Here is a 26,484-nt window from a genome sequence, read left to right as displayed (position 1 = left end):
TAATTGCTAATGATGTTGAACATTTTCTTATGTATTTGTTGGCCATTTGTATTTATTTGAGAAATGTCTATTTAATTCATTTGTCCATTTATTGATTATGTTTATTTTTTGGATGTTTTTTGATTCTTTATATATTCTAGATATTAATCCTGTCAGAAGGGTAGCTTGCAATGATTTTCTCCCATTTTGCAGGTTCTCTCTTCATATTCCTAACTGTTTCCTCTTTTGCTGTGCATAAGCTTTTTAATTTGATGCCATCCCATTTATTCTCTTGGCATTATTTCCTGAGGTTTACAGGTCCTATTGGGAAAAAGGCGAGCTGGAGATATAGCTCAGTTGGTAAAGTGCTTGCCTTGCATGCACAAGGCTGTGGATTCAATCCCCAGAACCACAAAAGAAAAAAGAGAGAGAGAATATTATTGCCTGTGCATGGTTTCTGGGCTAATTCTGAGGTCTTTGATTCATCTTGAGTTGATTTTTTTGCAGGGTGAAAGCAAAGGGTCTAGTCTCATTCTTACACACATGGATAACCAGTTTCCCCAGCACCATTTGTTACAAAGACTGTCTTTTCTCCAATGTTTTTGGTGTCTTTGTCAAGAATCAGTTGACTGTATCTGTGTGGGTTTGTCTCTGTGTCTTTTATTCTGTACCATTGGTCTGTGTGGCTGTTTTAATGCCAGTACCTTGCAGTTTTGTTACTATAGCTCTGTAGTATAATTTGAAGTTAGATGTGATGACTCCGGCATTGTTTTTTTGGCTTAGAATTTCTTTGGCTGTTCTGGGTCTTTTATTCTCCCAAATGAATTTTAGGACTTTTTTTTTTTTCCGAGTTCTGTGAAGAATGTCATTGGTATTTTTATGAGAATTGCCTTGAATCTATATATTGCTTTTGGTAGTATGGCCATTTTAACAATATTAATTCTGCCTATCTATGAACATGGGCCGTCTTTCCATTTTCTAACATCTTTAGTTTCTTTTTCAATGTTCTATATAGTTTTCATTGTAGAGGTCTTTTGCCTCCTTGGTTAGATTTATTCCTAGGTTTTTTTTTTTTGTTGTTTGTTTTGTCTTAAGGTATTGTGAATAGGATTGTTTTCCGGATTACTGTCTCAGCAGATTCATTGTTGGTACATAGGAAAGCTGTGGATTTTTGAATGTTGATTTTGTAACCTACTTCTTTGCTGAATTTATTAACTCTAGCAGTCTTTTGGTGGAGCTTTTTGGATCTTCTTAGTAGAGGGTCATATCATTTGCAAACAGTGATAATTTGACATCTTCCTTTCTTTTTTCTTTTTTGGTACCAGAGATAGAACCCAGGGACACTTAACCACTGAGCCACATCCCCAGCCCCCCCACCCTTTTTGTATGTATTTTATTTAGAGACAGGGTCTTGCTGAGTTGCTTAGTCCCTCAATAAGTTGCTGAGGCTGGTTTGAACTCATGATCCAACTCATGAACTCAGCCTCCCAAGCCACTGGGATTACAGGCACGCGCTACCATGCCCAGCCTTCTTTTCCAAATTTTTTTTAAAAATATCTTTTTTAGTTGTCAATGGACCTTTATTTATATTTACTTACATGCGGTACTGATAATTGAACCCAGTGTCTCACACATGCTAGGCAAGCGCTTTACCACTGAGCCACCACCCCAGCCCCTTCCTTTCCTATTTTTATCTTTTATTTCCTTCTCATTCCTAATTGTTCTAGCTAGAATTTTTAATACTCTATTGTAGGAGTAGTGAGAATGGACATCCTTGTCTTGTTCCAGACTTTAAAGGAAATGCTGTCAGTTTTCCCTATTTACAATGAGGTTGGCTTTGGGTTTTTCATAGATAGCCTTTATGATGTTGAGGTATTTTCCTTCTATCCCTAGTTTCTTCAGTGTTTTTATCATGAACACGTGCTGAATTTTGTTGAAGGGTTTCTCTGCAGAGTTTTCATTTTTTTTTAATGAAGATGTCCACACTATGTAAAACTTACATTAAATAAATGAGTATACTTTTCTTCTTTTAATACATGTAAAGTCAATTCAGTCCTTGGACCCATCAGGGACCCTAAGAGGATGGAGTTCTGCCACCTCTGTACAGAAAAATGAGGTATCCTGGGGCACCGTGACCTGAACACACAGACAAAAATGCTCACAAGCTCAGCACCGTTTTCAAATAATTTATTAGGAATTTAAAACTGAAAATAAAACCTGGAAAAGAAGTTACAGATGTGGAGAGAAGAGACACCGGAGGGTGGTAACTTGCTGGCTTCAAAACACCATGTAACATCTTTAAAAAAAAAAAAATTTCCCAAACAATTCAGAAAACGGAATTCCAGGGCCCTGAGCCCATGGTTGGGCCCAGTGGGGTGGGAAGGTCAAGGGATGAGAAGAAGGGAGAAGCTGAGTTTCTCTGGACTCAGCTCAAATGTGTAGAAAATAAAAAATAAAAACCAATAAAATGCAGCTTCTCTTTTATTAGGAAACATTAAAAAAAAAAAAAAGAGAGAGAAAAAGAAAAAAACCAAACAAACAGCCGCGCATCTCAGTAACAAAGATTATTGCTTTGTGTTCTCAGGGCTAATAGGTTAAGCACCTCACACGGGCAATTAACTCTCCAAAGGCTGGATGGATGGGGTGGGGGCTCTGATGGGGCAGGGAGCTGAGGCCCCCAGCCTCAGGCCTGGGGGAGAGGGACACAGAAGGGGGACAGTGGGTGGGCATCAGCCCTGCCACGCCAGCTAGGTTTCCCTTCATAATCATACCCTGAGCCTCTTTTTCCTTTGAAGGGGGCTCTGGGGTAAGGGGCTGCCAAGGGCCTCTGGCCACAGGACCATCCTAGTGGGAAACTTCAGTGAGAGAATTGGGGGTTCCCTGAGAAGCCCTTTGCTTTCCCCTGGCGTCTGTTCCTTACCCAAGTGCCCCCGGTTTCCACTCAGTGGAGTGGGGGCTCAGAGCAGAAGTAAAGGTCCAACCTAGGCAGGGGACAGGGGAGACCTTTGGAGAGCTAATTCCTTTCTAGCAGTGGCTCTGGGCAAGCCCTTCTCTTCCCTCGCCCCCACACTGGGTTTTCGGGGTGAGCAGGCCCAAGGCCTTGACCCTGAGGGCCTGAGAGAGTGGGCCTGCTGCGGCCAGGCCGAGGCCTGCAAGCTTACAGTAACGGTGTCTGAGGGGACAGAGGAGGGGTGGGGGAGACCTTTGCCCTGTGGGGTCCAGGCAATGCCCTCACCCCCAAGGGGGCTTAGAGAGGGGTGGGGGGCTTCACCTCACAGTATTTACATATGATACAGGACGGGATGTTCCAGGGGCTCGGCCTGGCCTACCCGCAGCCCTGCCCTCCTCTCCAGGGCTGGAGGGAGGCGGGCCAGGGGCCACACCCACATAGACACTTTGTTCTCAGCTGGTGGGGGGCACCTGGCCCCTTGCCCCCTGCGGCCTGGGGCTTCACATTCACAAACCTAGAAATAGTTTAAAAACAGTTTCTTAAAAAAAAAAAAAAAAGAAAAGAAAAGAAAAAAAAAAGGAACAAATAAAGGAGGGAAAAATCAGAATAAAAAACAAGGGTAGGGGCTAGGCCTGTAGCAGGCCCCCCGCCCTCACTCTAGCTATGCACAAATACAAAAAGCCTTTCTGGGGGCGTGTCCTATAGGGGTGGCGGGGAGGAGGGGGCAGACCGAGAGGGGGCATCCACAGGGGTAGGGGACAACCGGCTAATCCAAAATAAATAAAAGCGGGCAGGGAGAGAGGCAGGTGGAGAGGGGGCAAGGGCAGAAGGGGAGGTTAGTAGGGGAGCCAGACGGATGTGGGGGGGCAGCAGGGCAGGGGCCGGGGGGCCCAGGGAGTGGGGGGCAGGCAGTAGCATCCGAGTCGCTGCAGGGGGAGGGGGCGGCGGCTGCGGCTGAGGTGTCCCCACCCCCTCGCTGGCTCACTCATGGTCCTCTGTCAGCTTCAGGCTGGGGCGCTGGGAAGACAATGGCAGGTTAAAGAGGCCTGTGGGGGTAGGGGGCAGTCCCCAGAACACATACACCCTCTGGTCCCCTTCCAGAAGAGTTTTGTCCAGAGGGCACTGTCTCCCAGATTTGGAGTGGCTGGATTTATTCAAATGTCACCTTCTCAGGGATACCTCTGAACCCTAAAATAATCCCCTATACACTATTTAGGATTCTCTCATTCGTTTGTTCCACGTTTGTCTGGGATGAGAGAGGACCTCATCTCACTTGCTCATCTCTCTGTCCCAGAATAGTGCTTAATAAATATTTGAACAAATGAGGTAAAGAATGAAATATCACCAATTCACAGGGTGCTCCACCATCCCGACAGACACTGGTGATTGCACCAGTCCCATGTACCAGGGGTGTCCTATTTTATAGCTGTGTAATACCCCACTGTAGGTACACTAATTTATCTAATCATTTTCCTTTTGAGAGGCATTATAGTTATTTTTGCAGTTTGGGATTTTTGTTTTGTTTTGCTTTGTTTTGTTTTTGTCATACTGGGAACTGAACTCAGGGACACTCTACCACTGAGCTACATCCCCAGTCCCTTTTATTTGAAATAGTGTCTTGCTAAGTCGCCCAGGCTGGCCTCCAATTTGCAATCCTCTTGCCTCAGCCTCCAGAGTTGCTAGGATTACAGGAGTACACTAACATGCCCAGCTGAGCAGCTTTTCCTATGTTCACTCATCACTGCTAAAATAAAGGACTGTCTTCCCTAGTAGACTATGGTTCTGTGATGACAGGGAAGGGAATCTGTGTCCCAGATGGGATCATCCAGGATCAGATGCCTGGTGCCACCCTTATCCCATACCTGTTCCCACCTTCTCACCTCCTGCCACCTGTCCCCTGCTTCAGTGGTACCCATTGGTGAAGGCTGTGGCAATCAAGGGACCCTGAAAAGAAAATAATTAGACTCCTAGAATCCTGCAGAAAGTACAGAACGTTTAGGGACTCCTTTCCTCTCTCACCAGAAGCCCAAGGTAAGGCACAAATCTTTTTCTACCCTACCATAGACTGGTTCAAAGAGACTCCAAGGCAGGCCTGGGAACTTACATATAACCAGCACCCTGGTTAATACTAGGGTACACCTGAGCTAGACTCAGATCTCATTACGGGAAGAGAGGGTATGAATCCACTGGCCCATCTCAGAGCCCACCAAATGCTGACACGCAGAGGTGACGATTAAATGCCTACTACGCCAATGTTAATTTCTACTGTTCCCCATTAGTGACACTTTCTTTCCCCATCCATCATGTCTCACCTGACCTTTTTCCAGAGAAGACAAACACCTCTCCCTCCCTTACTTTGGGGTCTCGCAGGGTAAAGGGAGGTGGAGGCCACCAGGCCTGACCACTCACCCCAAGACTGTGGCCAAAGCCGGTGCTGGGGGCGGGGCTGGCGGCACTGATGTAACTGCTGACCCCCGAGTCCTGGTTGGCCGCCCCATAGAGCTCAGCCATGGGGCCAGGGCTGGTGGTCCCCAGGAAGCCCCCTGTGCGGCTGGGAGTTGAACCTGGAGGGGGAGCCATCGTCCAAGGGTGAGAGCCTGGCAACCCAGAAAGAAGATAGTGATAGCCCTGGTGTCCACTGCTGCCCCATGACACCCCACCAAACCTCCTCCACCCTGACTTTGACCCCTACATCCCAGCAGTCCTATGGGTCTACCCCATGGAGATCTCTCTACATTCATTTATCACCACCCCAACCCCCATCGCTTCCTGTTTGCTCACTCCGCAGCCTCCTCCTTCAGCCCCTTCAAATCTGTCCCCACCCCGCAGCCCAGTACATTTTCTAAATCTGACCTCTGTCATTCTGCTGCTTGAAGTTCCACTGTCCCTTGTCCCCACTCCCGCACTACCCATGCAACTAGCCTCCAAGCCTTTGCAGTGCTCTTCCCCCGGCCCAAAACACTTTTCCTCCTCTTTGTCTCCAAATCTCAAGTCAAGAGGCCCTTTGCCCTAGAAGCCTTCCCTGGCCTTCCTCAGAAGCCCCGGCTGGGAGCTGCTCTGGCACCTGATCCCCCCCCCCCCCCCCCGAGCAGCAGAAACATCCTCTGGAATCACAGCCTTGTCCCCAGTAGCCTGGAAGCCCCACATGGCAGAAGGCCTGTGAGTGTCCATCCTGGCTCACTGATGTGGGCACAACACCCGGTACAGGGTAGGTACCCAGTTAACACTTGAGTGAATAAATTGGTGCCTTTGTCAAGGTATAGCGATGGCCACCTCATCTCCCTACTAGAATTCTCTGTCCCCTGCACCCCGACCCCGGAAGGCCTCACCTGTCCCTCGAACCACAGCCGCTGCTGCTGCTGCCGCTGCCATTGGTCCATAAGCAGTGAGAGGAATGGCTGCAAGAGAAGGTTCGAGCGTCTCAGTGCGGCCAGAGGGGGGCAGGTGGATGAAGGAGGCCCCCAACTTCTGGCAGAGGCTCTCCCTCCTGACCCCATCTCAATGCATCCCCAGGGCCAAGGCACCAAGAGCCACTTTGGGCCACCATCCATGCCCTGATTTGATGGGTAGAATAAAGATAGGAGGGAGGAAAGCTTCCCAGCAAGCTGCTCAGCCTCAGTGTCCCCCCAGACTCAAAGGATACATTGAAGCAACCCACGACTCCCAGAGGGTGGCCCCTGGGCTGCTCTGTGTCCTCAGTACAGATGCCCCTTCTCCTGAGCACCTTGGCACAACACAGGTCATGTAGCCCAGAGGTGGCCAGAAGGCTATGTCCCTCTTTCCAGACAGGGACCAACTGGGTAGGGGTGCAGAAAGCCAGTCCCACAGCCCCAATGTGTGACCGATTCTGGCACATCAGGGCTCCAGAACTCGCCATGGAGTCAGGCTGAGGACAGACTCCAGTGGAGGCCACAGCTGGGCCACTGCTGCTTCTACTGTGTGTCCTGTGTTTCTCAATCCAATCCCCTTCTTCCAAGAGCACCCCTCAGGGCCTCCCTGGCCACCCAGCCCGTAAATCACCACTCCTTCTCCCAAATGCTCTCAGCATCTTTTTAGTCAAGCCCTCTCCAGGCACAGGGACCTGGCTCTTGCCTTGTTATCCATCAACCCCACGGCACCTCCCACCTTTCCCTCTACACAGCAGGTATTTAATAACTGTCTGCTGAAGGAGTAGAAGGGACCTCTGCTTAGATAACCTGTTGGCTTGAGCAGGGAACTCCCTGAGGCTGAGGTATCTCCACTCCTTGTGGCCACCAAGGAGCTCCACCCCATGCTGAGGATGGTCTTTCGGGATTTGCACTTGGCAAGCCTTAGGCCACCATGCTCCCACCCCAAAAAGTGCCCCTTGGGGCTGTTTGGGTGACTTTGGCCTTGAAATGGACAGACCTAGGGATAGGGACCTTAGATAAGGCCCTCCCAAATCCTTGGCAAAGCCACTGGACTGGGAGATTCAAAAGGAGGACTATAGTTCCTGCATCTTGGAGGGATCTTTCCAGCACCTTCATACAGCTCCCTCTTTCCCACTCACAAGTCACCTCTTGAGAAGCTTCCCTGGTCACCCTCCATTCAGGCAGCCCTGGGGCCAATCCTAATCCCGCAGGACAGCTTCCTGCTCTATCTTCCCTGGGGAACTTCTTACCCTCGTTTACCTCCAGAATACCAGCACCCAGAAAATAGTGGCCTTGTTGATTTATTCACTGTAGTGTCCCCGTGCCTAGCCCAGCACCAGCACTATAAATATGTACTGAATACACGAAGGAAACACCCAAGTCCCCTTTTCTCCAAGGCAAGAGAAAAGTTCAGACCCTGGACTCTCAAGAATTGCTGAGCTCAGAACTTACTTCCTCCCCTGCCAAAATATCAGTTAAGAGGACACTGCTTACATCTGGTCTGTAGGGGCAGGGACAGGAGCAGGGATGGGGGCAGGGGCTGGGTGCTGAAGTCTGTTTTTTGGCCACCACAGAGCAAAGTCAGAGAATAGCCAACTCTAACTAGTGCTTATCACAACTGTAAACAACTACTTGTTTGTATGGTATTTCATTTCCTGTCTAGCTGGCATGCTGTATGAGAGCAGGGTCTGGCTCTGTTCTGTCCCTGTCTGCCCCCAGGGCCTGGCAGTGCATGCTGCACATAGTAGGTCCTCAATGCACAGTTCTCACTGGATTAAAAAGGAATTACCCTCCTCCCCAATTGCTGTCAACACCCCTCTGCTCATGGTAGAGCCGCTGGGACTTCTGCCACCAGGGCTCTCCTCCCTCCCCTTCCTTCACCCCATGTTTCCCTTCCCCCCTCCCACATTCTGGGGGAACCCTGAGCACCCCTTGGAAGGAAGGTTTCATCTAAAGCAGCATCCATGCTCACACACGGCCAGGTTGGGGGAGAGTCTAGGGGTGGGGTGGGGGTAGAAGCAGATGGGACAGAGAAACCCCTTGTAGCCCACCATCCTGTGTACAAAGCCCCCCAACTCGGCCTCGCCCCAGCTCTGCAGCTGAGCTGCTTGGCTGGAATGAAGGTTCCAGCTGGAGAAATGGTCCCGGATGGCCAAGCACCTCCATCCAACTTTCCCAGCAATCGCATATGGGCAGACTGAGGGCCAGATTTGGCCCTTGGATGGGTTTCATTTGGCCATTCCAAATGATAATTTGAAATTGTTGTCAATCCTTAAAAATGATCAAAAAATTCATATGAAAGCAAAAATTGGATTTCTGGCTTGTCTAAAAAAATGAGATTGGAGAAGGCTGGGTCTGCATCCCCTTCCGCCAAGGACAGGCTCGCAGGGAAGGCAGGCCTGTCCACCAAACACGCCCAGAATTCCCTGGCCTCCTCGCTGGCCCACTCTGCTTTTGAGATCTTGGCCTATTCACTGCTGGATCCCAGATCCTCTGTGGTGCCTGGCACACGGGAGGTGCTAGGTAAATATTTGCCAAATGGGTGAATGAGTGATGTTGCCTCCATCTGTTTGGCTTGGCCCTATACCCCACCCTTAAGGGCAACGTAGCTCCACAGACTGGCCAGTGCCCAGGCACAGTCTGCTGTGTCCTCCCAGCCAGGGGACTGGTGGGCAGGAGAAGAGAGTCCCGCTGGCTTTCCCCAGAGGTCTCTGGGCCCTTCTCTTTCTCCCCATGTGGCCTAGGAGATGTATGAAATCCGAGCGACTGACCTGTAAGCTCGGGGAGGACTGGGGCGCTCGGGAGAGGGGTCCGCTCTACACGGAATTCTAAAATGAAACGTAAAACAGCTTAGGAAGAAGTATGGGAGGCCCCTCAGACATGGCCCAGGGAGGACAAATGTACCCACAGGGACACTAGGTGAGGGGACAGGCCATGCACAGGACCCAAGAGCTGAGGACGGGGAAAGAAAGTCCCCAGAAGGGAAGGGAGGGGAAGGAGACACAAAGAGGAGAAGCAGAGAGAGCAAAAGAACAGGCGGAGTTGCCACCTGAACCCTAGGCACAGGCAGTGCTGCCCCTACAACTCTGGGTATTCCTTTAAAGGCTTAGGACTGGGGCTGGGGCCATCTACCCAGAGGCAGAGTGCTGCCTAGCATGCACGGGCCCTGGGTTCAATCCCCAGCACCACCAAGAGAACAAAAAAGGTTTAGGATTGAACCAAAGACGCCTTCCAGAATCTTCTCTCTCCCCCTCTCTCTCACTTTTAATGAGGAGAAAGCTTCAGAGGCAGCTTAAAGAAAAACAGTGGCTATAGAGTAAGTCCTACTCCAGCTTGGTCCAGTTCCCAGCCCTGCCACTTCCTAGTTATCATCTAAGCAGGTCACATTTCCTTTCCAAACCTGTTTCCTCATCTCTAAAATGGGTATAATCATCCCTCCCATGGAATTATTGGGAGGATTAGACAACATAATGTAAATAAAGGATTCCTAGTTAAACAATACCCAAGGGGCAGAGGATACAAGTGCTTAGGAACCTTTCAAATAAAAATAAGACCAAAACCGATTGGGGGTGTAGTTCAGTGGTAGACCACTTGCCTCAGGTTCCATCCCCAGCACTGCAAAACTAAATAATAAATAAGTAAGTTGCCTTGTAAAAATTTGATGTTTAGGGGGTGGAGGTTTGGCCCAGTGGTAGACTGCTCGTTTAGCACTTGTGGGTTGCTGGGTTCGATCCTCAGCACCACATAAAAATAAAATTATTTTGTATCCAACTACAACTAAAGCAAAATATTTTTTTTAAAAACCTGATATTTAATATTTCAGAGAAAACACATTGAATACTCATCATGGAACAGTCCAGAACTTTGTTGGGCTTCCTGATACTTTTTTAAGGTCTAGTCTATGTTGAAGGTGATTACAATGCTTTTGTTTCTTGGCATTTAGAGTCTCAAGAGGGCTTGTGTGACCTTGAAAGGGCTCAGCATAGCACCTGGTCATTGTAATATGTCCGTGAAGGCGCAATTCACAATGACCCTTAGGGAGGGTGCTCCTACTGCCAATCTGGTGTCCTCTTTGGTAGAAGTGGCAACCCCAGAGTTGGGAGGGGAGGACAGAAAGTAGGAGGCAGGCAGAGAAGGGCCTGGGAGAGAACAGTACCATGCAGGGGCCACACCGGGAGCCCTTGTCCCCAGCTTTTGGGGAAAGGTCAGGGGAAAGGCCCTCCTTCATCAGACATGCCCTTCCTTCCAAGCCTCCAGCAGGCAGACCCCCAGCCATGCACCCCAGACACCACCCTGAGGAGTGAGACTGCCTGGGAACTGGGGACATGCTGGCCATAGAGGGACACCAAGCAGGACTTACCGGGGAACTGGTAGGTGTAGCCAGGGGCAAGGCCTGTATAACTCCGACTGGCATAGGTTGTGGCTTGGAAACCTGGGTAACCTGATGGGGCAAAGGGGCAGCGTCAGATGCCTTACCCACAGCTCAGACCCTGCTAGGACAGGAAGGATCTGAACCAATCACTTCCTCCTCCCCCACCTCCTTAACATGAATAATCCTCAGTCCTGCTTTCCAAGTACCTTTGGAATGCCAAGTCCAGTGCTAAGCAGTGTATACTTAACGATCTCATTAAACCTCAAAAGGAAATAGTATATAACAAGTTGGTACTATTAATAGCCTCACTTTATTTATTTATTTATGTATTTGGTGCTGGGGATTGAACTCAGAGACACTTAACCACTGAGCCACATCCCAAGACCTTTTTATGTTGAGATAGGGTCTTGCTAAGTTGTTTAGGGCCCCCCTAAGTTGCTTATTTTGGCTTTGAACTTGCAATTCTCCTGCCTCAGCCTCATGGGTTGCTGGAATTACAGGTGTGCACCACCATGTTCAAACAACCTTATTTTGTAGACAAGGGAACTGAGGCTCAGAGAGGTAATATTTATTGGCCGAGAATATTCTAAACCCCTTATCAAAGCCCTTCATGCTCTGGCTCCTGCTTCCCTCTGTCCTCATGTCCTACACTCTGCTTCCCACTCCCTTGCTTAAGTCACACCGGTTTCCTTGTTTCTTAAATCCAAGGTCATGCGCACACCAGGGCCTTTGCATAGGCTGTTGCCTCTTCATGGAACACTCTTCCCCAGATGACTGCATGACTGAGTCCTCACTGGACAAGTCTCAAAGAGGTCCTCCCACAGGAGTCCTCCTTTCCTAGCAGTTACAATCTCTACCATGTCACCCTGTTTTTTTCTCCTCTCATTCATTGTTTAGTTTTTTTTTTAAATAGTTTTTTAGTTGTAGATGGATACAATATCTTTATTTACTTATTTTTGTGTGGTGCTGAGGATCAAACCCAGTACCTCACCAGGCAAGGCAAGTGCTCTACCACTGAGCCCCAGCCCCGGCCCCTAGTTTTTTTTTTTATGTGGCGCTGGAGATTGAACCCAGTGCCTCACATGTGCTAAGGAAAGCCCTGTACCACTGAGCCACAACCCCAGCCAGTTTTTCCCCCCTTTCATAGCACTGATGATCACTGTCTGAACTTATTTCATGATTTCTTCAAGGCTTGGTTTTCTGTTAAAAAAATCAAGGAAGATCCTATAGTTAGTAATAATGGTACAACTGGGATTCAAATTCAGACGTGACTGGCTCCAATACTCCTAACCAGTCTCACCTCTTATTAGACATTTTCTTTTTAAATAAAGGTGAAATCAGATCAAGAATTACTCAAGCCGGGTGGGGGTGGTGCACGCCTGTAAACCCAGAAGCTCAGGAGGCTGAGATGGGATTGGGGTTGGGATTGTGGCTCAGCGATAGAGCGCTTGCCTAGCACGGGCGGGACCCAGGTTCGATCCTCAGCACCACATAAAAATAAAGGCATTGTATTGTGTCCATCTACACCTAAAAAAATAAATATTAAAAAAAAAAAGCCAGCCTGTCCAACTTATTGAGACCTTAAGTAACTCAGGGAGACCCTGTCTCTAAATAAAATACAAAAATAGGGGGCTAGGGCTGTGGCTCAGTGGTAGAACACTCACCTATCACGTGCGAGGCCTTGGGCTTGATCCTCAGCACCACATAAAAACAAATAAAATAAAGGTATTGTATCCAACTACAATTAAAAAATAAATGTTTTTAAAAAATACAAAAATAAGGCTGGGGATGTGGCTCAGTGGTTTAGTGCCCCTGAGTTCAATCCCCAATACCAAAAAAAAAAACAACAACAACAACAACAAAAAACTTTCTTAAAGTACAAGATCAAAGGCGGCTCAACAGACAAGACAACTAAATTTAAAATCTGATTCTAGCCCAGATGTTGTTCTGGGGAACAAAAGTAAGTATGTTATAAAGACCATCATTGGCTGGGTGTGGTGGTACACACCTGTAATCTTAGTGAGAGTGTGAGGCAAGAGGATCACAAGTTTGAGGCCCTTAGCAACTCAGCAAAAATTAAAATAAAAAAGGAGTGGATGCTAGGTCCACGTATGACTGTACACGTGGTGCGACTACATCATGTACAACCAGATAAATGATAAGTTGTGCTCCAATTGTGTATAATGAGTGGAAATGCATTCTGCTGTCACGTATAACTAATTAGAACAAATACAAAAAATTAAAAATTAAAAACAAAACAAAAAAAAAGGAGTGGATGTAGCTCAATGGTAAAGTGCCACAAGGTTCGATGCCCATACGAGGGGTGTTATTGATAATATTAAAAAACAAAAGATAGATTAGATGAAATTTTTTCCCCTCAGTGAAAAACCCAGGACCTTGTACAGGCTAGGCAAGTGCTCTACCACGGAGCCACATCCCAGTGCTAAATGAAAATAACTGCATCAATATAAATTTGTGAAATTGACAACCATACTGTGGTTATAGGAAAGATTATCTCTAATCTTAAGGAAAAAGGTAAATGGGTCATATGTGTGATTTACCCTTAAATGATTTAGGGAAATATCCCATAGGTATGTATATACATACGTGTAAACGCATACACACAGCATGAGAATGATAAAGCAAAGAGATCGAATATCAACAGGCAAATCTGAAACATGTTCTTTTATGTTTTTATGTTATTCTATTATTTGCCACTCTTTGGAGAGTTTGGAACTACTTCTTCAAGAAGACTGTGTTGGGCTGCGGTTGTGGCTCAGTGGCAGAGCGCTCGCCTAGCACACGTGAGACACTGGGTTCGATTCTTAGCACCACATAAAAATAAATAAAAGATGTTGTGTCCAACTACAACTAAAAAAATAGACATTTTTAAAAAATAAATAAAATAAAGGTATTGTGTCTATCTACTAAAAAAATATAAAAGAAAAAGAAAAAGAAGATTACATCCTGTTTGAAGGATACTCTTGTCCTCACCTCTCCTGTGATCACAATGCTGACTCTCTAGCCCTGCTAGGCCCCCAGCTTCTGAAGTCTCAGAGCACCTCTCTGTGTATCCCTCCCCCATAGCAGGCATAAAGACCCCCTTGAACAATCAATCCTCTTCCTATGTGTATACATCTTTACAGGGAAACGGCGAGCTTTCTCAAATTTGCCACCCAAATTTACCTGGGCCCAAACTGTGACTGCCACCTGCTCAACTTTCAAGGCTCAAGGCACCCTTCACCCCCTTCAGGGAGCCCCCCTACTCCCATGTGGGTCTAGGTGCCTCCCTTGGGCCTCTCACAGTCCCCAAACATTCCGTGATGACAGTGTTCACTTACTCCTATCTCACTAAAAGGGGAACCCCATGAGGGCAGGTCCTGACCCTGAAAAGCTAAATGAAATAAATTTTTGCAATGAACAATTATACTGTGATTATATATAAAAAAAAATATCTTGGAGCCAGGTGCAGTGGTGCACACCTGTAATCCCAGTGGCTTGGGAGGCTGAGGCAGGAAGATCAAAAATTCAAAGCTAGTCTCATCAAAAGTGAGGAGCTAAACAACTCAGTGAGACCCTGTCTCTAAATAAAATACAAAACAGGGCTGGGGATGGGGCTCAGTGGTTGAGTGCCCTGAGTTCAACCCCTGGTATCCTTCCTCTAAAATCTCGGGGCTGGAGTTGTAGCTCAGTGGTAAAGCACTTGCCTAGCACTTGTGAGGCACTGGGTTTGATCCTTAGCACCACTTAAAAATAAATAAAATAGGGGCTGGGGTTGCAGCTCAGTGGTAGAGTGCTTGCCTAGCATGTGTGAGGCACTGGGTTCAATTCTCAGCACCACATATAAATAAATAAAATAAAGGTCCATTGACAACTAAAACATTTTAAATTTGAATAAGAGGAGGCAGCCTTCCTTTTGCCTTCCAAGAGGCCTTAGCCAAGTGCTGTTTCCTCTGGAATACTTTTCCATTCTCTTTGCTCCTGCCCTCCCATAACTGGCTTCTACTCAACCTGCAGAATCAGTGTAAATAGTACTTATTTTCCATTTTTTCCAAGTCTTGGTCAAGTTCCCCATGCCAATGCTCCCTTGGCATCCTGCATTCCACCCTAAATCTATTTGTCTTCTTTCTCACTTGTCTGCCCTGACAGACCATAAAGCTGAGGAAAGTCAAGGCTGGGATTCCTGGAAGGCTGCCTGGCCCATGCAGGTGCTCGGCACCTATTTACTGAATAGATGGATGGATGGATGGACAGAGGACCAATCAATAGAGAGCAGCTGGACCATTCTTCTGGCTAACCACGAGAGGGCAGCACTCCACAACCAAACCATCCCACCCTGGGTAGGACTGCCAGCCCTGACGGAGATGCCTGGCCTCCACTGCCGCCCAGTGACTCAGATAGGAGGGCAGACCACAGAAGAGATGCAACACCCACGCAGCCCCTGGAAGTCCCAGGAGTAGTTCCGGGTAGGAAGAAGCCGCAGGTGCAGGCCTAGCTCGTACCCAGCATGCCGATTCCCAGCATGAAGGCGTCCATTCCATAGGGCATGACTCGAGACCGGCCCCGGGCTGAGCCCGTCGGTGACATCACCTCCTTTGGCTGAGCTTTCTTACATTCCACCTGCAACAAGACCTGATGGTCAGTTCTTTCTCCAGCTAGGGTCGCCATCCCTCTGAGTCCCCGGCAGGCCTTTTTATTATTAATTTCATAGTTACCATTTATGGAGCACGCATTGTGCAAGGCCCTGCATAAAAGGCTCTGCATGCCATAGTCATTGAACGTTTGCACCAAGTCTATGACGGAGGTACTGCTATGGCTCCCATTTTACAATGAAGAAACAGAGGCTCAGAGAGAAACCCAGTTAATCAGTGACACTGCCTCCCCGTCTAGATTTCCAAGAGGTGAGAGGACCAGCTCTGCCCTGCTCATTGTAACACCTCCTCACCCCCCCACACCCCACCTCTGGAACATTGGGGATTCCCTGGATGGCTCAGCCTGGAGCTCCAAGCTCTCCCTACACTTCCTTCCCTCTCCATCCAATCTCAGCTTACCATTTTGTTGTTGATTTCATGGAAGTGGATTTCACACACTTTTTCCACGATGTCCTCGCTTTCGAATGTGACAAACCCAAACCCTAGAGGTTGGACAAGGGGCAAGGGCAGGGTCAGAACCAGGGCTCATGGTCAAAACCCAGCCCCAGGCCATCCCCATACCACATCTCCTCCTGTGGCCAAGTGTCTGAGAGTTAATGAAAGGCTCTGCCCACAGCCTAGGATTCTCTCAACTACCGGCTGAGACAGGGTATCAAGTCCCAAATTACAGATGAGCAAACCAAGGCTCAGTGAGGTAAAGTAACCTGCCCAAGGTCACACAGCAAGTTCGAAAATGGCAAAGCTGCCAAGAGAACGTAACCAGAATGGGAGGGGGATTAGTTCCAGGATGCCTCACAGGCCCCCAAATCCATGCTATGCTCAAGTCCCTTAAAAAAGGCCAGTATTTGCGTAGAACCTATGTACAGCCTCCCTTATACTTTAAATCATTTCTAAATTACTTCTGATTCCTGATTCAACGTGAATGCTACGCACAGAGCTGTTATACCACACGGCTGAGGGTATAATGGCAAGGAAAAAAAGCCGCACAGGCTTAGTACAGATAGAATTTTTTTTCTGAATAATTTTGATCCACAATTGATTGAATCCAAAAACACCGAATGCACAGATACAGAGGACCATGTACACTTAACTTGCCTTCTCTCTCTCCCTCAGATGCTTACCAAAGAGGGGGAAAAATAACATCCATGGACAAACTTACACAAAGGTGCACATGCCCGAACATACTTCTGTACACAGACACACACACACCCCTAGGCACCCATCCCAAAGATACCCGTGGGCTCTCTATAACGTACTATTGCCCCAACATACCAGACATACATACATATTCAGGCATGCACACGTGCCTGAGCATGCGTGCTGCACACACATGGCCCAAGAAAAGCTAAAAGGCCCAAAGCCCTGAATCAACTGGAGAAACTACCCTGTCTCCTCCTGAGTGTGCCCCAGGGGCTACTGTGGAATTTCTCAGAAGGCCCCTAAGAGAAAAACAACCAGGCCGATCACAGAGTGTGGCCCAGATGCTCACAGGTTCAGGGCCAAAGGAGTTGGGGGCAGTGGCACAGCAGACTCCCTGGGGCTCTGGAGTCAGCGTGACCCCGGGGCAACCTGGCCTAAGCTCTGGTTACCAGGAACAAGGTAAGCCTGGGCAGAGGCAGACACTGGCTGGGGTGGGGGTGGAGGGCGCCATTGGTGGGAAGCCCGTCCTCTGCTTGCAATTCCAATTCGGCCAGTTTTCTAGCACAGGAAACTAGTGGGACAAAAGCCTTCTGTAAGGCCAGGCCGGGAGAGGATGCAGATCCTCAGGGATAGGATGTCAGGAGAGGAGATGAAAGGGCAGCTGTGACCTGCAGCCCCCTTGGCTGACCACAGGCCCCAGGCCCAGCCTGGGAAGGGGGAGGGGCACACTCACCTCTGTGCCGGTTGGTGGTTTTGTCGAACATCAGCATGGCATCATCCACCTAAAACACAGCCTGCCATGGAGGACCCACCAGACACCAGGGGCTCCCACGAACCACTCCCTTCTTGCCCCTGCCAGGCTTTCCCTTAAGCTTGTTCCCAGTTCAGGGGATAACTTTCCATCTGCGACCCCACTGGACACCACAGAACCCCCTAGTTAAGTCACCAGATTCTCAATGGATCAATCTGCCTACATTTATCGAGTTCCAAAGAGGTGCCCAGCACTTTAACCATCATCCTAACACTTCCTGGAGGGGGAAATCCCCATTGTGTCAAGAAATGGGCTCAGAGAGGGGAAGTTGCCTGCCCAAGGTTACACAGCAAGTCCTGGAGGGAGGAGGCGGCACAGGGCTGTACTAGAGGAGAAAATATGGGAGCAAGATTAGGAGATGCTTTAAGAAAACCTCTTCTTCTTCTTCTTCTTCTTCTTCTTCTTTTTTTTTTTTTTTTTTGCAAAAGGCCAGGCGGACAGGACAACAGGCAGACTAGACTCCCCTCTCCCAGTACAGATCTTTTCTCTAATTGAGGTTTCCTTTAGCTAGAGGCTGTAATTAAAGCAAGTAGAGTTCAGTGCCTGGACTGCTTGCCTCCCACTGTCTGGGGGAGGGGAAAGGACTGAGGAAGGGGGAGGGTCTCCATTCGCTACCCTTTCTAGAACCCCAGTCATCTCTCTCCTTGCTTTTCCAGCCAGAGGATGTCCCACCTTCTTCCCTGTGCCTGGATCTGTTGTCCCCTCTTCACTAGGACTGAGTCACCCTAGGGGCTGCCTCTGATCCTCCCCAATCCCATCCACTCCAGCCCCTGATCCTGGCACAAATGGTCTGCCATCTGCAGGGTGAGAGAAAACTTTCCTCAGGCCACAGGGCACAGGGTCTCTCCCCCCTCCTTTCTTCTACTTCCAGACCCTACCTGCCTTATCAGGGGCCTCCTCTGCCTCATTAAAGTAGAAAATGCAAACCTTGGAGGCGCTCCTCCAGCTCTCGCTAGGTATCAAGGCTGCTTAACCAGGAGACAGAGGGGCTCCTGGAGAATCTCAGAAGGAAATGATACCTTCCTTCCCAAGGGGCTTCCTATCCCCAGAACCCTACAGCAGAGTACTATCCCTGCCACCCCAATTCTGGGTCCCAATCCCAAATCAGCTGGACAGACACTTCAGGCTCTACACATCTTCCCCATCCCTCACTTAAGCAATGGAAAAGAGAAACCCAGACAGGTTTTGATCAAAGCACAGGCTTTAAGTAGGACAGGCCCAAACTGGAATCCTGGATCCTGGATTTGCTGATTCGGTAACCTTGGGCAAGTGGCTTTATGTCCCCATGACTTTAGTTCCTCATCTGTGAAATGGGCATAGGAAAGAGTTAAATGAGATAGTGCACATAGCTCTTAACTCACAGCCCCTGGGATTCAGTAAGTGAGGAATAAATAACAACTGCTGTTATTATCTTTATTATGGAGGAACTTGCCCACGGTCACATGGGGGAAGGTGGCAAAACTAGAGGGAGCAGCAGCCCAACACCCTAGCTGGAAGGTTCCACCAGGACAGTGGGTCATCTGTGACCATGATCACCATTCTACTGAGCACCTTGACTTGTGCTCAATTAATTATTTTTTTGAATGGATGAGTGAATGAACCGAAGAACCAGCCACACCCTCCTCCTTAATCCTACAGCTTGGAGTTCTTGCTTGATCCACAGACTGATTCAGGCCAAATCCACAGTCCTTCCGGCCTTCTTCTTCCCCATGACCCTCCCAGTCCAACCTCCCTGGTGCCCCACAACCTTCAACCTGGGCCTTGGCGGGACAGACCTCCGATGGGGCACTGGGGTTGAGGGCAGGGGGGGGGGCAAGGGGCAAGGAGAGTGGCTGGGGGTCCAGGGTAACCTCCAGCGGTGTCCCCTCCTGGGGCCAGCGGAGGGGAGGGAGGCTCCCAGCCCAGTGTCCTTAATAGGCTTTGGTCTCCATGGGAACCCGGGGGCAGGGGGATCGGGCGGGGAGGGGGGGACGGCGGGGGGAGGGGAGGCGACCGAGGCCTGCTGACCAGTGGGAGCCGCCAAGTTCAGCGGCCGCTAAGCCTGAGTGGCAGCCATGGCGGCTGACCATTGTTCCCCCCTCGGCGGCGGGCCCCTCGGTCCGGGCGGGGGGCCCCCTGCCGCGGGGCCCTTGGCATTCCCGGCTGTCCCCCTCGCTCCCTGGCAGCCTATTCTCCGGCTCCCCCTGGCCTCCCCGGGCCGGTTTCACATGCCAACGCCGATTTAGGCCCGAACAAAAGACGCGGCCGCTGACGGCTTCTCCTGGGGCCCGGTTGCCATGGCAACGCCGGCCCCGGGGGCAGGCGGCCTCCAATCACAGCTGCTGGATCAGATTAGTGCGAGCTCTAATGCTCGGCGCTCAGACACAAAGACACCCCGCCGAAGCCGAGCCGGGCCTGCTGCTTCCCAGGAGCGCCCTTCCCTCTGGGGCCCAGGCCCAGCCTGCCCAGCCTCCTGGACCCAGGTCCCCAAGGAGGTGTGCCTGAGCCGAGGCCTCTGCCCCCCCACACACACACACACGTCAGCATCCGCTGGCCAGGGGACCCCCCCCCCCCAACCAGCCACACAAGCTTACAGCCTATTTCTCTAGCCACCTCCAGCTGGGCCTGCTGGGAACCAAATGCCTTGCTGGGAAAGTGGAGACCCAGCCTCTAGCCGCCCTCACTCACCTAAAAGAAATACCAGGGAACTGGGTCTCAAGCCACGACCGCTGGGACTTGGGGTCCCTCTCTCCATCTCACCATAGGACCCTGAAGTTCACATTGCTCACCTTCCTAGGGACACCCTATTGTCTGACATGGCCACACTCGGCCTATCTTCCCATAGCCTACCTCTTCATAGGCTCAGAAAGGAAAGCTTGATATGACCCAGAAGTGAGCGCACGTTCTCTGGGCCAGATCAGAATTTGGGGGTGCTTTCTTCAGTTTCCTCCAATACCTAGCAGCCCCTCGGCTCCTGCTCCCAGCTTCCCACCTGGGCCAGCAAGGTACCAAGTGCAACGGGAGTCATATTTATTGCCTCCTTATCATCCCCCAGGAAGGGGTTGGGGGATGGTGACAACCGCCCATGGCCTGGACAGGTGCAAACTCCCAAGAGGCTAAGGAGTGACTGGATTGAACTGGCTACAGGAGCACCGCCTCCCTCAGGAGAAAGAAGATAAGCAGGAGAAAAATACAGAAGGAGGGGCAACAGGGCCGCTTCTGTGTGGCTTCCGCTCCCAGGGGATGTCAAGAGTCAGAAGCCCATAGATGGGCCAGGAGCCCGAAAGCTGAGTTGACCTGGCCTCACCTGCAGGACACAACTTCCCCTACACCTTCTGCAGGAATTGGGATGACCTGCCTGACCCCCACTGGCTCCTGACCACTCTCTTAGCATTCTCAGCCCCAGCAAGCACCCACCCCCATGTAAGACCCACCTTCCCGAACTGTTCAAAATATTGCTTCACATCCTCCACTGTGGTGTTCACTGACAGTCCCCCCACAAAGATCTTCTTCGTTCGAGTCACCATCTGTTAGGGGAGGGAAGGAGAAAGTGGGCATCTGAGGCCTGTAGCCTACCGCCACCAGCAGGGGCTCCAGCCCCCCTGCCAGGTTGCCAGCTGACAAGCTCTGTGGCCTCAGCCTCTCAGAAGGCCTCCCCAAGCTCCTCCTAACCCCCACCTCTAGGCCTGTCACACCCTAACTTCTTAAGTGTGTCTCCCTCCCTGGGGTCTGTATCTGGAAAAATCCCTTCCCAAAGGACTCACACAGGGAAAGGGGGTGGGTCAATGACCCAGACCCACAGCCTAGCTCCTAAACCCCACCAGCCCTCCTGGGAGACCTCCAAGGCCATCGCAGGGTCTCCCTGAACTTAACTCCGACATTTTCCTCATCAACCTCTTCCCTGCCCAACCTCTGGCAGCCCAGTGGCCCCAGCCCTGTTTTAGGAAGAACACATGGTCCTAATTACCCCAGGAGCGCATGGCTAATCCGCGGCAATTCCCAGCCCCATCCTAACACTAAAGCACCTTCTGTCACCAAACTGCTTAATGGAATTAACCCAATTCCGACCATGTGCTCCCTGGTGCGGCTTCCTTGGAATACCTGCTCCATAATTGCTTTCAGGCCCTCTGCTGGACCTTTTCCAGAGATGCCCCTTTCCTATCTCCTAAAACAGTTCCTCTCCCACTACCCTGGCAGGAGCTCTGGGAACCTTGATGGAATTCACGGGCTAGAGTCATAAAGCATCCTGGTTTCCACCAACTTCTGATAAAAGGGGAAACCGAGATCTCTTGGAGAGGTACCCAGTCCTAGGATACATGCTGAGTCAACAAACTCAGGGGTCCTGACTCCCTATAAGTTAGCCTTTCCTCCTGTCTTCTATAGGGGAAGACTTAAGAATTAAGAACTGGCGAGTTGCCAGGAGGCCTAGACTCAAACCTGAGGCTCCTGCCCTGCACCAAAAGTTTTAAGTGTTCTAGTGCCCAACTTCTCAGAAATCCAGTTTCTGTATGCACTGCCCCTCTCTCCGAAACACCAGGGAAAGATATCTAAATGGAAAGACAACAGGTGACAGACCTCCTGGTTCCCTCCCCCTCTACAAGTCCAACACACCTCATTCCAGAGCTTGGAAGGTGACTTGCAGGGGGTCAGAGGTATGCTCCCTGGCCCAAATCTAGCTCAGCTTCAGAGGCAGGGCAAGTCTGCCCTGTGTTTGATCTGCTAAGGTTCTGGGCAAGGAGGCTGTGACCTATGAGGTCAGAATTAGACTTGGGGTCCAAACTGCACTGACTTCAAATATAGGGACAAAGAATTCCCTGAGCAGTTCCCCTTTCTTCCCACACATGCAGCCCCCTCTCCAGAGCAGATGGGAAGATGCATACTGTCTTCATTCCACAGAATAAGGACATCAAGAATCCCCTCTTCACACCTCCGCCTATCCTGAAACACTCCAGAGGTTCTAGAAGCATCTGCCACAAAATAGAAATCCCTGTCCAGAGTTGCCCTCAGTGACAGCGCTCCTCCCAGCCACCAACACACACCTACCTTAGGCTGTGCTCGCCGAGGAAAGGCCACCTTGGGGTCGATCTAAAAGAGAAGGGAAAGGTAGAAAGGGTCTTGCTTATCACACCTCAGATTGTGACCATTACAGCCTTAAGCAGTGAGGACCTCTCTCATCTCAGGACACAGAGGTGACAGAAACCACCAGAGTCTCAGGCAGGAAAGCACAGTTGTTAAGCGTGAGTTCAAATCTCACACTGCTTCCCTACTATAAGACCTTGGGCATGTTATTTAACCTCTCAGAGCCTTAGGGTCACCTGCAAAATGGACAAATAATAATACCCACCTCAAAGGGTCATTTGCAGATTTTTTGAGATAAGGCATACAAAGCACTTGGTGTGGTGTCTAGCTTACAGCAAGAACCAAAAATAATGCAAACCAAGTCTTATTCCCTCAAGCATCAGGTATATTGAGGGCCCTCCTTGCTAACCTGACTTCACACAGATACCTGTCAAGGTAAGATATGTGATTCTGACTTTGGAAATCTAGCAAATAGAAATACTCTTTGCCTGAAAAAGTCTACAAGATGAGAGTTCATAACTGCCAAGAATAGACTCAGTTGTTTCTCCAATACCTCTAGTCTCTAACAGCCCTCTTAGAGGCTGTAAGAAAACAGCTCCTGATAATGCAGCCAGGCTCAGGGTGAGGCAGAGTGCAGTCTTTGGTGACCTGAAAGGGCATGGGACTTGGACTTAGAAACTTTGGGCTGCTTGCCAAAGCCTGTGATCTTGGTAACTTGCTTGCCCTTCTGAGCCTCAGTTCCTTCATCCGAAAAGTGGGGACAATCACACCCATACTTCCCAGGGGCAGCTGTAGGGAATCAAATGAGATAACATGGGTGAAAGCAGCCTTTTGTGAACTGCCCTTCATTGCACAAACAAAGGTGCTATTACTAGGAGGCCACCTTTGCCCTCTGCTGTGAACAGAGGGAAAAATCAAGATGCACCTGGGTACTCCTGGATACTCCAGCCATGCTGACAAACAGCGAGAGACCAGGGCAGGACCTATGAGGCCAGGTCTTGCTAGAGTTTCTTGCCACCCACATGGGTGGACAGCATGCAGAAGTTCAACAGCCAATCTCAGAGAAGATCTATCTTTCCCCAAAGTTCCTTCTTTCAAAACTCAGTCTCATTCTAGGCAACTGGCTCTGGCTTCCCTCTGCCTGAATAGCACAGACCAGGAACCAGCATCCTGCAGGCTCTCCCACTGGAATCTGCCCACAGAGATGGAGCCTCCACAGTACACACTAAGGCAATGCCTTCTCTCTTGCAAAGGCCCACTGGGCTCTAGGGAAAATCCAAGCTTCCCATTGCTGTCATGAATTTCATATATCTGTAGCATTTTCATCCTTCTATTTCTCCCTAGCCACTCACACACCTTCATAAGTTCCCCTGCACAGATCCTGATGGGGAGACAGTACCCAAGACCCACTCCCCCAGACCCACACACACCCAATCCCTGACACACCCCCCCTCCACTCTGACTCACAGCTGGCAACATAAATAAAACCCAACAAGTAAATAAAAGGTGAAAGTCAGAACCCAAAATAGACTCCCCACAGTAAACCTCCCTCCCATCCCCTTCCCCGGCCCAGAGATGCCAAACACAGACAAAGCCCTTGCCCTTGGTGAGTCCCAATCTCCTAAGGATACCCATCTCACCATCCTTCCTCCCTCTCTCTCTTCACCCTTATCAATCTTCCACTCCTCCAGCCCCCAGCCCCAGCCCCAGCCCCTAAATCTCAGCTTCCTGAGTGCAGCAGAAGCCACCAGTGCATTCTGAGGACAGGGGATGGTAGGAGAACAGGCAGCTTGATGGCAGATAATCACCAAAAACAATAGGCCACTGTCTCTCCTTTCCCAGCCTGGGTCACTCAGGCTGCGCCAAGAAGATCCTTTCAGAGCCGGCAAAGTCGAGGCCTGGCCTCATTTGCTCATTACTGTGAGCAGGAGTGGGAGCCACTGGGCAGAGATAACAGGAGCTGGGGACAGGCGGTAATTTAACAAATTCTTGGGCACAACCAGCCATTGTTGCAGGTAAACAGGAGCCAGTGACTGACCCAAGCAGGGAGGCCCAGGGACAGGGGGAGAGTGGGGGAGTGTGGAGAGAGGAGATCACACTGTCCCAGCCCCCTGGCAGACAGACACCCCCATCACCCAGTAAGCCCTCCTCTGATTTTCTCCTTTTCCCTCTCCCCTTGAGCTGGCCTCCATCAGCGCCGCCTGCAGGGTCCAAGACACTGGGGATCAGTGGGACAGCAGCAAAATGTTCCAGGAGTTTGAATGCCAAACAAACAGTTCCTCCTAAGATCAAGTCTTGAGAAGGTTTTTCTTTCTTTCTTTCTTTCTTTTCCCCCCCAATCAAGCTAGCTAGCTCCCTCCTCATAAATCCCCTTCATGGTCAAAGCAGGTCCGTGTCTTCTACACAAAGCAAGGAGCTCATTGACCAAAAGTCAGGGGAGGAGAGAAAAGGGGAGGGAGAGGGACTCAGTGACGCTTTGCCATTGGTCTGGAAGGGAAGGGGGGGTGTCTCGGAGCCAAATACTAGTTAGAGTTCAGAGAAGCCACCGGGTGGGTCATTGCAGCCCTGACTCACCCAATTTGGGCTAGGGGTGGGACCCAGCCCCACCCCAAGCTCTGAGGCATGGAGATTAGTACTTATAGGAAGGGGGTGGTGGCTACTGCTTCCCTCACCAATACGGGGCGGGGGGGGGGGGGGGAGGAGGTGTAGCATCTCATCGCAGGCCTGGGATTTTTCTCCTCCCTCTGCCCCCAACTCTAGTGACAAAGTTTCAGAGCATGGCAGACCTCTTACTCAGAAAACTCCCACTTTCCTCAAGGACCTCATCCAACTGTCCCCTGGAGAGAGACCTGACCCTCTCCTCCGGCAGCCTCCCTCACCCAAAGGACCCCCGAAGCCCCGAGGGCCACTCACTGTTTTGGAGTCGAGCTCGTGCCGCGATTGCGCCAGCACTTTATCCACCCCCGCCTGGTCCATGAAAGTGACGAAGCCGAAACCCCTGCGCGGCGTAGTGAGGGAGAGGCAGATGGTTACAAGGCAGTGAGTGGCAGTGGTGGAGGGGGGTGAGCCGAGAGCAGGAGGAGGGGGTGAGGGGCTCACCTGGATCTCTTCGTCAGGGGGTCCCGCATCACCAGACACTCCTTCACCTCCCCGAACTGGCCGAAGTATTCGCGCAGCCCTTCTGTAACCACACACCCGCCTTCGGACCAACCCGGGCCCCGCGCCCTTCCCCCCTCCCCCGTCCTTTGCCCCCGTTGACCCCGGCGCAGCCGGGTCGCCCCCGTGCCAAGCTGCCGGCGCGCTCTCCATTGCCGGCACCCCCTCCCGCCCTCGCCCGGCTCTCGTGCAGCCTGGTGGCGCCCACCGGGGCCCCGGGAAGCCAAGGGCCAAGCTGGGCTGGAGGGGGGACGGCTCCGGCCGTGTTCCCGCCGCTCCGGGAGCCGCCTCACAAAAGTTTGAGCCGCAGGTGCGAGCGGAGTTGGCGCTGCCGCCGGCGGGTCCCGGGGGCCCGGCCCAGCCCCCGATGCCCCCTGAACCCCTCAACTGCTCCCCATCACCCGCTGGGCCGTGCGCGCTAGCAGATAGCCCTGCGCTCTCGGGGTCCCCGGGCGGGGCGCGAAAGAGGGCACGAGGGCGCCTGGGGTCAGCAGGGCGCAGGGCCGGGCTGGGGTGTCTGGGTCTGGGGCGCCGTGGGGGTCCGGGGTGCTCTGCGGGGCCGGTAGGCGCTCCTGGGCTGGCTCACCCTGCGTAGTCTGCCAACTGAGTCCCCCGATGAACATCTTGCTGCGGGAGGAGGAGAGACACAAAGGGCCCGCGTGAGCGCCTGGCGCCGGGGCGCAGGGGGCGCGGGCCCGGGCCCCGGGGAGGCCCGGCCCGACCCGGATCGGCCATGTTGGCGGGGCTGGGGCGGGCGCGGGCCGGGCAGGCCCGACCGGGCTGGGCCGGGCCGTACCAGGGGTCGTGCGGCGAGTCCGGGGAGGCGAGGCCGGGCTGGGGCGCGTCAGTCTCCATCGGAAGCCGCGGGCGGCGCGGGCAGCGGAGCGGCGGCGGCGGCGGCGGCGGCGGCGCTCGGCGCGGGGCAGATGAGGAGCGCGGCGAAGGGGGCCGGACGGACAGGCCATGCTGCCCCCTCC

General features: G+C 51.2%; 1 protein-coding gene across 1 annotated transcript; it reads right to left on the bottom strand.

Annotated features, from left to right (window-relative positions):
- Positions 1 to 3,816: 3,816 nt before the first annotated feature.
- On the bottom strand, positions 3,817 to 26,362 carry MSI1 (musashi RNA binding protein 1; the record flags this gene model as incomplete). The annotated part of the gene is made up of 15 exons (XM_081285105.1): positions 3,817 to 3,946; positions 4,810 to 4,873; positions 5,339 to 5,493; positions 6,259 to 6,327; positions 9,090 to 9,146; positions 10,679 to 10,759; positions 15,193 to 15,310; positions 15,742 to 15,824; positions 17,216 to 17,264; positions 20,707 to 20,799; positions 22,316 to 22,357; positions 25,265 to 25,349; positions 25,451 to 25,532; positions 26,094 to 26,134; positions 26,304 to 26,362. The coding sequence occupies 14 exons, from the start codon at positions 26,360 to 26,362 to the stop codon at positions 4,832 to 4,834; spliced, it is 1,056 nt and encodes a 351-aa protein (XP_081141231.1). The 3' UTR covers positions 3,817 to 3,946; positions 4,810 to 4,831.
- Between the last annotated feature and the right edge of the window lie 122 nt (positions 26,363 to 26,484).

The sequence above is a fragment of the Spermophilus citellus genome (genome assembly GCF_964194105.1).
Source record: "Spermophilus citellus genome assembly, chromosome: 3".
Taxonomy (NCBI): Eukaryota; Metazoa; Chordata; class Mammalia; order Rodentia; family Sciuridae; genus Spermophilus; species Spermophilus citellus.
Note: the sequence above shows the minus strand (reverse complement) of the source record. Positions and strands in the feature narration are given on the sequence as shown.